The 12,452-nt window shown below is 32.9% G+C and overlaps 1 protein-coding gene across 1 annotated transcript in view; it reads right to left on the bottom strand.

Moving 5' to 3' along the window:
- LOC108907120 (neo-calmodulin-like) overlaps window positions 1-12,452 on the bottom strand; it is a 90,972-nt gene that overhangs the window by 18,682 nt on the left and 59,838 nt on the right. The window contains exon 3 of the mRNA XM_023456309.1: window positions 475-726. Coding sequence (XP_023312077.1) covers window positions 475-726 — 252 coding nt within the window. The remainder of the gene's footprint in view (window positions 1-474; window positions 727-12,452) is intronic.

The following is a 12,452-nucleotide window of genomic DNA, read 5'->3' as shown; positions in this document are numbered from 1 at the left end:
TTTTTTTTTAGAATGAAACAGGCTATCGGAAATAAATTTTTAAATGGTAAAAAAATAATAAGACAAAAAATTACGTTGGAAATAAATTTTAGGGGTTGCGTTTTCCACCCCTTACAACCATGGGGTAAACCAAATAAATTACTGGCTAAGTGTCTTTTTGGTAGTAGAAAATGTCAGGTTAATTTCAATATTGTAACTTGTTTAGTGCTTGTGAAAAAAATTGTTAAACAAATTTTATGTACCCCCTTTAAGGGGCTGTATCTTAACAAGGGAGGCTCCAATGAAGTTTCTTTATATGAAAGATCCTATCTTTTATTCGATGAGGAATCACCCCCTTAAATGTTTTACACTTATTTAGTTACACCCTGTATTATTTTCGACCGATTTTTACTAATATTCAAGTTACGTCAAGCAACAGCCATGTCAATGAGTAATTCTCCTGGACTATAATAAAAACGCTATTAATCCGCTTACCAAGTTGATTGTGACGATCAGATCGTGCTGATGATGCTTCCCCTTCTTGGTCTTCTTGGTCGTCTTCGTCACAGCAGCCGCTGCTACTTTCGCTGGCGCCTGTTTGATAGGCTGGCCCTTTTGGGCCGTCACTGGTTTCTGTCCAGGTTTCCCTGGCGTTTTAGATCCTGCATTCTTAGGCCCGTGAGTGGGGGTCCTCTGTCCCGTCGGTTTCTGTCCTACGTGGCTGCCATCTGCCGGTTTGTTTCTGGCCTGAAAAAAAAAGACGAAAAGTTACAATTTTGGTTTGTTGGTGGACAATAGATAGTTATCATGCGTAAGGTGCTAAGCAGGCATAGTTCAGAGGTTACTAAAGCAAGTGTGAAGTTGTAAGTGACTGTTTAGAATATTTAAAACAGGCAAATATTATTATTAAAAAAATTAAAAGTATTTTTTGAAGTATATTTTTAACGAAGCGTTCTAGATAAAAAATTTATAGGAAAGACTCCCCTTAAAATTTACCAAAGAATACGAGGTTTCGTTTTTGGTCACCATTTGTGAATCATCCTGTATATTAGTTACCAGAGCGTTAGAAACTGTTCGTTTTATGGTGACAAGTCTGTCATGCTAATTGTTTTAAATGGCCTCGGAAGAACAAATCNCCGGTTTGTTTCTGGCCTGAAAAAAAAAGACGAAAAGTTACAATTTTGGTTTGTTGGTGGACAATAGATAGTTATCATGCGTAAGGTGCTAAGCAGGCATAGTTCAGAGGTTACTAAAGCAAGTGTGAAGTTGTAAGTGACTGTTTAGAATATTTAAAACGGACAAATGTTATTATTAAAAAAAATTAAAAATATTTTTTGAAGTATATTTTTAACGAAGCGTTCTAGATAAAAAAATTATAGGAAAGACTCCCCTTAAAATTTACCAAAGAATACACGGTTTCATTTTTAGTCACCATTTGTAAATCACCCTGTATATTAGTTACCAGAGCGTTAGAAACTGTTCCTNCTACGAATAAGTATTTTGCAGTCCTGAGTCCAACAAAAAGAATAATCATGATTTTTACAAAATGTTCTTGCTTCATAGAAAAGTTTCTTATTAGCAACTGTCAAATGATCATTAACATAAATCTTTTTGTCACCATCAAATCCAAAAATCGAAGCATTTAAATTTTTATTTTTCTTAGTAGAAGTAATAAAATCCTTTTTCTTATAAGTAGAAATGAACTTAAGAATAATTGGTTTCGGTTTATCAGGAGAACGATTTTGAACTCGATGGCAAGTATCAATTTCATAATTTTCAATAGGGCATTTAACAAATTGACCCAGGACTTTAACAATGTCCATGACATTTTCATTGCTCTTGACTGGAATACCAGTAATTTCCACTTCATTAATCCTAGATAGCTGTTGTAGCAATTGAACTTGTTGCTTTAAGTTTAAATTTTCCTTCTTAATTTCTTCGATATCTGAAGAACCCCTTTCCATATCATGAATAACACCTTCAAAAGATTTCAGTTTCATTTCAATATCTCCAATTTGCCGTCCATAGAACTCCAAACAATTAACGAATTCATTTTGCTTTTTTTTTATATCACTGATATCATTACTAATCTGATTTAATTTATCCAAAATTAATGCAGAATTATCGGCAGCATTATTGATAGTTTCACTAATTTGAATGTGATCTGAACTTGTAGAATCAGTTTTACACTTAACACAAACCCATTTTAGCTTTTCCAAATAAATAAATTAAACTGTTTCCAATGGAATGTTCACTATAGAATGTTCACTATAGAATATAAATCTGGTGATCGAGGTGTCCACATTAAAGACGGTCGAGTAATAGACAGAAATTATGGGCGTGGCTTATCTCAGACTACGTCACAAGATGTCTAACCTTTAGAATTCATGTTTGTTTACATGCGACTTAACTAGTATTTTTCCATTTTTCCAAGTATTTAAGTAAATCTTTCATAGTTGTTTGGGTATTTTGCAGTAATTACTTAGTTATTGATAATTGTTTTTAATAAGTTGATCGTGTAGTATATAAACTATTAATTTACCACGTAAATATGCCAGAAGCGAGGTGTAGTGTTGTAATTTGCAATAATAATTTTTATAGTGCTACTAAACAAGACAATTTAAAAACTTTATTTAATGTGTTTTCTAAGGATAAAAGACTTTGAAAGATATGGGTGGAACGGTGCAAAAGACGCGATTTGTTTAATCGTATAACTGGACATATTTGTAGTAGACATTTTGAAGACTCAAACTTTGAACGTGATCTTCAAGCAGAGCTATTAAGTTTATCATCAAGAAAAATACTTAAAGAAAGCACGTTATGTTAAATATCTAGTTTAAAACTGGTTGTATTCACTTCAAAAGGACTAAATTTATTGTTATTGTGTAACAAATTGATGTGATTGTTAGAAAAACGATTGGAAATTTTAAGTATCTATCGAAATGTGATTTTAATATATTTGTAAACTTTTTTCTTAAAATTAAATGTTATGTCAAAAATTCTGTGCGAATAATTTTTCCTGTTCATCCTTTCCTTTTATTCCTACATTTAACTCCGAACACCGAAAAAAACTCTTTGAAGACTAAAAACTACTGTATAGTTTACTTGTAAAAACTTAGGAATTTTTTAATTCGGAACATCAACTGGAAAAGGATAAATATGACAACTAATTGGTACATACAAAAATAATTATGTTGCAGTCTATTATAAAGTACTTTGGGTAAGTTATTTGAAATTTAACTAAGACAAAAGCAGATGCAATAAGATCATATAAATTGTACAGTTTTTATTTTGGAGCCAAGAGAATATTAAGATAGGTCTAAATTGTTTATATATTCACTTCCCCTCTTTATTTGATTAGAGTTTATGGATATTAATAGACATCTGTAATAAAATTAACACAAATTTTAGGTTAATTATTAACCAAACGTCAAAATTGGTGACCGATCGTGGTGTGTATTCAAGACAATTCCAGATTTCATCCTTTTATTTCCAAATTCCAATGTAGAGGTTCAATTTGTATATAAAGGTAACATTTTAGACTCAAAATACGTGTTAATTAACCATAATCATAACTGATTAAATGTATTATTTTATGTTAAAAGGAGCGTGGTACAAGGAAAGTGACAATTTTAAATTTGCCTTAATTTTTCTTATGGGATATGCAATGAGTCAGAAAGAGATAACAGTTGAACGAAGATAAACTGAGGTATTTGTTTTTTATTGGCTGATTGACTTATGCGGCGACCGTCTCTTATGGACCGTGGTCAAACCCAGGAGACATATGTATTTTAGTGTCATTATGAGAGATGTTTTAAATACACAGTTTACTAACAAATGGAATAGGGCTGGGAAATAATTGCCTGTATAAGTGGCCACCTCGATCACCGGACCTAAACAAATGTTATTATTTCCTTTGACNAGGTGTAGTGTTGTAATTTGCAATAATAATTTTTATAGTGCTACTAAACAAGACAATTTAAAAACTTTATTTAATGTGTTTCCTAAGGATAAAAGGCTTAGAAAGATATGGGTGGAACGGTGCAAAAGACGCGATTTATTTAATTATATAACTGGACATATTTGTAGTACACATTTTGAAGACTCAAACTTTGAACGCGATCTTCAAGCAAAGCTATCAAATTTATCATAAGAAAAAGACTTAAAGAAAACAGGGTAAATGTTAAATTTTTAATTTAACTGATTGTATTCACTTCAAAAGGACTAAATTTATTGTTATTGTTGTATAACAAATTGATGTGATTGTTAGAAAAGCGATTGGAAATTTAAGTATCTATCGAAATGTGATTTTAATATATTTGTAAACTTGACAATTTTTCTTAAAATTAAATGTTATGTCAAAAATTCTGTGCGAATAATTGTTCCTGTTCATCCTTTCCTTTTATTCTTACATTTAACAAAAACTACTGTATAGTTTACTTGTAAAAACTTAGGAATTTTTTAATTCGGAACATCAACTGGAAAAGGATAAATATGATAACTAATTGGTACATACAAAAATAATTATGTTGCAGTCTATTATAAAGTACTTTGGGTAAGTTATTTGAAATTTAACTAAAGACAAAAGCAGATGCAATAAGATCATATAAATTGTACAGTTTTTATTTTGGAGCCAAGAGAATATTAAGGATAGGTCTAAATTTATATATTCACTTCCCCTCTTCCCCTCCTCATTTTATTAGAGTTTATGGATATTTGTAGACATCTGTAATAAAAATAACACAAATTTTAGGTTAATTATGACCGATCGTGGTGTGTATTCAAGACAATTCCACATTTCATCCTTTTATTTCCAAATTCCAATGTAGAGGTTCAATTTGTATATAAAGGTAACATTTTAGAGTCAAAATACCTGTTAATTAACCATAATCATAACTGATTAAATTTATTATTTTATGTTAAAAGGAGCATGATACAAGGAAAGTGACAATTTTAAATTTTCCTTAATTTTTCTTATGGGATATGCAATGAGTCAGAAAGAGATGACAGTTGAACGAAGATAAACTGAGGAATTTGGTGACGTATTTGTTTTTTATTGGCTGATTGACTTATGCGGCGACCGTCTCTTTATGGACCGTGGTCAAACCCAGCAGACATATGTATTTTAGTGTCATTATGAGAGATGTTTTAAATACACAGTTTACTAACAAATGGAATGGGGCTGGGAAATAATTGCCTGTATAAGTGGCCACCTCGATCACCGGACCTAAACAAATGTTATTATTTCCTTTGGGGAACGCCAAATCTACTTTGGAATCGGATTATCATCAATAAATGTAACCTGATAAAAGGATGATGTTGGATCGAGTCAATTTTCATGTTCGGCGAAGAATAAACTTCTCCCTAGAGAAAATATTGAACTATTTCGAACAATTTTTGGATACTTTTTCGAAAATATTTGTAAATCAAATAAAAATCCCAATGGGATTAAGCTTTGGAACATTTACTCGGAAGAACGAATTATGTACTTTTGACGCGAGGTTTCAGCTGGCGCTTTAGTAAGAATTCGTTGTTTCCCCAGAATAGATCCCAAGTTATTCATGTGGCTTCCCGTTTACTGCAGGTCTACTTTGTTGTGACTTTCGAGGGCCTAATGGGGCCACCGAGTTTTAAATGAAAATGTCTGGCGCCACATTCACAGTTATTTATTAATATGCTTCCAGAAGCCTGGTCCGTACGAACGTGAGGCTCGAATTAATGAAAAACTAAATCCAGCTGTGTCAAATTTTGTCAATTTCGTTTTAATTTCCAACGACGTTCGGGTAACTTTTAACATGCGAGTATAAAAATTTATACGGTTGGTACGAGTTGCCAAAACGTTTCTCGAACTGATGTCTATAATTTATCGCGCATAAATTTCCCGCAGTAATAGGTTTCTTAGAATTTTATTTAACCTGTAATAATGCGTCTTGTTGAGGTTGCAGTTAATTTACGGTGACAGAAACGACCAGAAAGTGGTAAATATTTCAACAATATAAGTTTTAAAACTGATTTTATTTGTTGGTGCCTTTCAAGGTCCTGATCGAGAGATTCGTTGAAAAGAAATTAAGAAAATATCAAGTTTAATAATTCATTACAAGCTTTTATTTAACTTCACGTGTATGTTTGTTTGTATGTTTAGTTCAAATCTAGTAAGTCAAAGGACCCGGCACAAATCTTATGGAAAATGGCTTTCGGTCAAAATGGCTGAAATTGAAATATGATATAGCTCTCGCTTTCCTGAGCAAAAGTTGTCATGGGCCCAAAGCGATCCTATGAGTAGGTTTAAAGATATAGAGCTTTGAAGCTAACGATTTCATAGTACGGTGCTGAATATAAGTGCAGGATGGGTGTATGTATATCTCCCTTTCTATAGATGGTGAGTCAGTTTTTTGTAGACAAACTTTAACAGGAGATAGAACACATGTTTTTAAAAAGAAAAGTTCCTATAAACATATGTCGTAGAAGGCTTCGTTTCCGAGATACGGGGTGTTGAATATAATATTTTTTTCTCGAATTTTCATTATAACATAAACGAATGCTTAGATTTTTTTCATGTTTGGGGGCTAATGCCTATTAATTAAGGGGCATAAAACAAGCGGTAAGAATGTTCAAAAACTTGCACAGTGGCAGAGTGGAGGGGGTGCTCAACCCCTTTCTTAAACAGAACTTCTACGCCAATGACTATTTTTTTAAAGAACTGTTATTTTCATTATCTACATACAGTTTAACAAAAATAATGTCCCTTCTTCTGCTTCGAAATTCCTGTGCGTTTCCGAGTTATTTTGATTTTTAGTGTTTGATGTGGTATTAAATTAATTTATTGCTTATCAATTATCGGCTAAATATTTAATTCTTTCAACGATACCTACCGAAATATGGCTTGTTGAGGATTCTAAAAAGCCGAAATCTCTTATTCTTTATCTCTTTCCAATATAGGCAAAATAAATGTTTGTTATATCAAGCCATACTCAAATACAAGACTTTAAGTTGAAATCTGTTTAATACACTAATTTTAACAATCCTTATTTATTATGTGCTGCGTAAATACTACTGTACTGCAACTAAATTACAAAAAAAAACATTGAATGAACATTGATGTTAATGTTTATGGAGACATTTTTTTGCATTTATAACAATATTTAATTAACAACTTCTTAAAACTTTTTGGCAACTGCACAATAATGTATTGTATGTATGTAATGTAACAGATTTCAACTGAATTACTCATCAGTGATGAGGACTAATAAGTCCGAAACAGGTCTGTGCCTGGTGGGTTAAATGGTTAAGATGACAAACGATCCTAGCTGTTGCACTAGGTGTTGCGAGTATAAATCAATGCCGGTAGGGGCATATAGCTCTCGGAGTAGTTGTTTCTCGCAACACTGACAATTCAAACATTGTGTTACGCCCTCTGTGGGTGGCAGTCGTGCAACAAAGTACCTGCAATTAGCAGGTCGCTTCCTACTGTAGCCATTAGAATGGCACAGTTGGTGAACAAAGGTTTATTCGACCAATTACTTTGTTTTAGTGAGAAGTTTCGGGTAAATTTTTTGCACCTAATTATGACTCACCCTGTGTATTAAAAAAATATATATTTCCCTTAGAAATGCCAGGAAATGTTCAAATTCTTATTTCCCTTTTAGAAAAGTTGACCGTTTTCATGCAGACCGCTCCGTTAAAACTTTCAGGCGATTGGTAAGCTGAAAACCTTAATGATACCGATAAATGAAACGAAAACACTACGGGCAAGAACACGCCGTCGTTTCAGCCAAAACAAACAAGTGCAAATTATTATTTAATGTGTTCGAATGATTGTGTTATGGTATAAAAATAATACAAGAAGTAAACAATTTGGCAAGGGTCATAATGGAAAAGTCCCACTTGCAAAACAAACCGAAAATATTATAAACAGTAAGTTTGCAGGTTGATTTATTATCGTTTTACGCTGTAGTGGAGCAAATTTTATATATTTTGCCTTAAGTTTCACGCGTTGTGGAAATTTTCCAGCAAAATTTCTGCCGCTGTTTTATTCACCTCAAATTTAGACGTCTGGGTACCTCGTAAACTATTTTCCGTAAAACCTGAAACAATTGCAATGTTCTCGATAAATTTTCACGACAGTTTGGATGTAAACGTTTATAGATTTGAATCACGGGTTTAAAATTAGCGCTTGAATCAATCGGGAAATAAAGAAAATTGATGATATACATGTAATACCTATTTTTTTGTTTGAAAATTAGCTTTAGCTTAAATGCAACGATTGTCAGAGTAACCAAGCACAAATAGTTATTTTTGTATCTAAAACGCGAAATAGTACTTCAAAAACAGCAATAAAATAAGACAGTTGTGTTATACTCGTATACAACAATTTAATTTATATTTAAAATCGTTTGAACCTCATTTGAATCAATACGGTCTATATTTCTGATAGAAGAGTTAATTCAAATTAATATAAATAAATCCATTTAACTAATTTTGGACAACTGTTCAGGCCATTTTAATAATTGGTGTTTGTGAAGCTTTGAGAAGACGTGAGCTACTAAGGATAACGATCGATGGTTCAATTCTTATTATAAGAATTCCTTATTCCTCATACTCCGAGATGTTTTGTTATTTTAACTCCAGACCAAATGAAGATATACCGCAAATACTGTGCTTTTTGTCCAGCAGTTACTCCAAATCGAAGATTTTTTGTATAGTATGTCTGGGAAAAATGCGTTTACCAAGTGGTTGGCGTCAACAAATTAAGGAATGTGCCAAAAGCAACTTATATCAATTTGCCTCATCCGGAAACTTATACAGGGCACTGCTTTACACGTTCTTTCTCTGTTAGCCGACGCAGGGGCCGATATTACCACCATTAAACGACATAGGGTTCTAGTGCTTTAGCGGAAATATATACAGGGTGGCCAAATGAAAACGAAACAGAGCCATTTTCAGGAACTGCGACAAGATTGTAGAAAAACGCTCAAACTCGTCGATTTTAGATTAAAGGGAGACATTATTTGCTGGTATTTTTGACTCCGCCACTTTCACCCCCAAGCAAGGGTAAGCACTACTCTAAAATATTTAAATGACATCGGGGGTTGGGTAATATTTCTTTTGAAAGCTCTTAGAATTCTCTTTACAACAGATTTTAAATTTTATAATTCCGCCCAATACTTATTAAGAATTTTGATTTTAAAGTTGAAACTTATGTACAAACAAATAGTAACGGTAAAAATGTCAGTCATTCGAGTTAAGTATCAAGTTTAGTATTTCTTGTGTAACATTGGTTTTTGGTGACTTGTTATCACTTTCGTAAAAAAAACACACAATGAACTTAAACTAGTGGATTCCAAATTATTTTCTAGTATTATTTGGAAACGTTGGTTGGTAGTTTATTTAATTGTGTTTTTGAAAATTAAACACTATGGTTTATTTCATTGCGGAAAGGGTAGATATTATTTCGCTTTACTTTATGAACAATAAATGTGCGAATAGAACAGACCAGCTATTTAATGAACAACATCAAGATCAACATGTCAGGAGGAACTAGGTTCTAGAGTTAGTAAAAAATTTTCAATCAAGAGACAGGGAACGTAGCCAATAAAAAACGAGAAATTGAAAAACCTATAGTTAATGAAGCTAGTGAAGTTGCAGTTTTGGGACAAGTTCATCTTGATCCTACATTAAGTACGAGGCAGCTGGCATCTGTGTCTGGGATCAATCGAACTAGCATACAAACCTTTTTGAAGAAGAATAAATTCCATCCATCCGTCCAGGAACTTCATGAGGATGATTATGACCGTCGTTTGCAATTTTGCGAAATAATGAGTGAGCGAGCAGGGAACGATCCACAGTTCCTTTTTAACATTTGTTTTTCTGATGAATGCAGTTTTTTCTTGAACGGGACGGTAAATCGTCACAATTACCGCTATTGGTCCGATTCAAACCCAAGAGTTTTTCACGAGGTGCATACACAGCAACCGAAAAAATTAAATGTATGGGTTGGAATTTTCAGTGACCGGCTGGTGGGTCCTTTTTTTTTCTACCTGGTAATTTGACTGGCCGAATGTATTTGCAATTACTGGAAGACGCTATTGACCCTGCCTTGACTGATATTATTGAAAATATTCCAGAGTATGATGAAGATCATTTGATTTTTCAACACGACGGTGCTCCTCCGCATTATGCGTTAATTGTCCGTCAGTATTTGGACCAACGTTTTATACGGAATTGGATTGTGAGAAGAGGCAGCATTGAGTGGCCTCCACGATCACCGGATCTATCGCCCTTTGATTCCTTTTTGTGGGGATACCTAAAGAGTAAAATCTATAAAACACAGCCAGCGTCGCTGGAAGATTTGCGTCAAGGAATCTTTGTCAATTGAAAATTAAAAAAATAAATTTTAATAAGTGTCAGCATCCTCGTGTTGCATAAAAAGCATATTTTTAATGCCCACAAATTGAATCACGTACCAGTTTTTAAACCAGGCGCATACCTAGAATATTATCAAGACGGAATGTAACTGATTTCTAGAGGTATTCTTATGTTTTGTGTTAAATATAGCCGACTCGAAGCATTATACTCTCCGCATCTTAACTCATGTCTAAAGTAGTCTATTTTAAACCCACTTTCCAAGCCTCGATTTGTTTACGATTTGGATTAAGACATCCCTATTCGCGGTTAGTTATACTAATGTTCTGGAATTCTAATTGGATCTGTGATTATCTTGGCTAATAGGGGCCCATCGGTTCTATTTTTGGAAGCCACAGAGCAACATTTCCTTGCATACGGATCGCGGGATTATTTGCTAATTTACGTGCTTTGAAAGCCCTTTGCAAAACCCGTTTTGTGACATCAAACACAGATTTGAAGCGGGTTACAATGGATTTTCGCCTTTCCTTTGAGAATTCCAAGAAAAATTTGTAAGTTTAGGCGAGGAATTGCAGGAAGTTTTAAGGATTTGTCAACAGATCTAAATGATGCCAAATAATTTAATATATTCTAATATAATTCTTGATTATTATCAATCTGATTTTCAATTAATAAATACAGGGTGAGTTGGGAGAATCGGACCAAACCTCAGGAATGGAAGAAATATTAAGAAAAAACAGTACGATGGAACGCCCTTCATAGACGAAGCAGAAAGTGTTTAGAGGCCAATGGTGGTGTTTTTGAACATTTAATCAAAGAACGCTATGATTAATAGAATATAAAAAAAAAAATTTATTGAAATGAACGTCCAAATGAAAATCGCGTAACAACATTTGAGTTTTTTATCATTTCGACATAGAAGCTATTCCTGGAGTTTGGTGCGATTGTCCTGATTCGCTCTGTACACAGGATGTTGCGCATTAAATTGAACTGAGGTTGGGTTAGGTTGAAAACGTTATAGTGAAAAACGCTACACGAATGTTCCATTATTATAATGTTTTCACAATCATTAGCTTTAAAAATTACGTGTCTGTATTAAAATGATATCAATCGACTAATCTATAAGGCTAAATAACAGTTTCTAGTTAATATGTTCAGTATACATTGAATTTTTTTTACCATTTTGGGGAGTTCTGCTTAATAATAAAGTTTGTAATATCAATTCAGGGCAGTTATATCAGTACACTTTTTTATTATGGACAGGTGCTAACATTTATTATACAGGGCATTAGTAAAATACTCTGGCAACTTTGTCGCTTACAGATTCAATTTTTTTTTCTACAAATCCTGTCAAATGAAGTCGATGTTTCTTGATATCAAAAGTGTGAATTTAGATCCTTTTTGGGCTACAAATACTAAAAGATAAGTAGTAGTAGAAAAAAAGTAAGTAATAACAGAATAATTTAAAGCGAAATGTCATTTGGTACGCTGAAAAAATTTGGATCAAAGGAGCAGATAGTTTTAAATGGAAATATTTGCTATAATCTATAATTTTTCTTAGAATTTATATTATTTGTAAATATATGTAATTTAATTCAAATCTTTTATAGTTTTGACATTTATTATAAAATATAAAATATATACCTATATATATTTAAAATTTACAATTAGTATTAATGTAGGAATTACTCACAAGGAGATGTGTATACACAGAGCGTAAGTGCTGGTTCCATCTATCGTTCTGTGACCTACAATTTTCTTTCAAGAAAACATAAATTTGATGTCCCAGTTTTCATCTATTAGACTTCTGGACAAAAGATAACGGTACTTTTTAAAACTTATTTCGAAATCTCAACTATTTTCGAGATACGTGCTAAAATTCCCCAAAAAATCACATCTACTGTGAATATCATCTTGAATTAAATAAAGTTATAGAATTTACAAAATATTCAGTGGTGTCGAAATTCCGACCTCCTCAGCGACGGTGTGTCCCCGTATCCTGGTTGCGCAAGAGTCTTGACAGTATTTTTTGGAAGTTTGACACAATAAAAGGCACACCAAGTTTGGTTAAATTTCTTAATTATTTCAGAACATATTTATATTAATTAAAA

This window comes from Anoplophora glabripennis, unplaced genomic scaffold (assembly GCF_000390285.2).
Source record: "Anoplophora glabripennis isolate ALB-LARVAE unplaced genomic scaffold, Agla_2.0 scaffold282, whole genome shotgun sequence".
Lineage (NCBI taxonomy): Eukaryota > Metazoa > Arthropoda > Insecta > Coleoptera > Cerambycidae > Anoplophora > Anoplophora glabripennis.
This window is presented reverse-complemented; position numbering and strand designations above follow the sequence as displayed.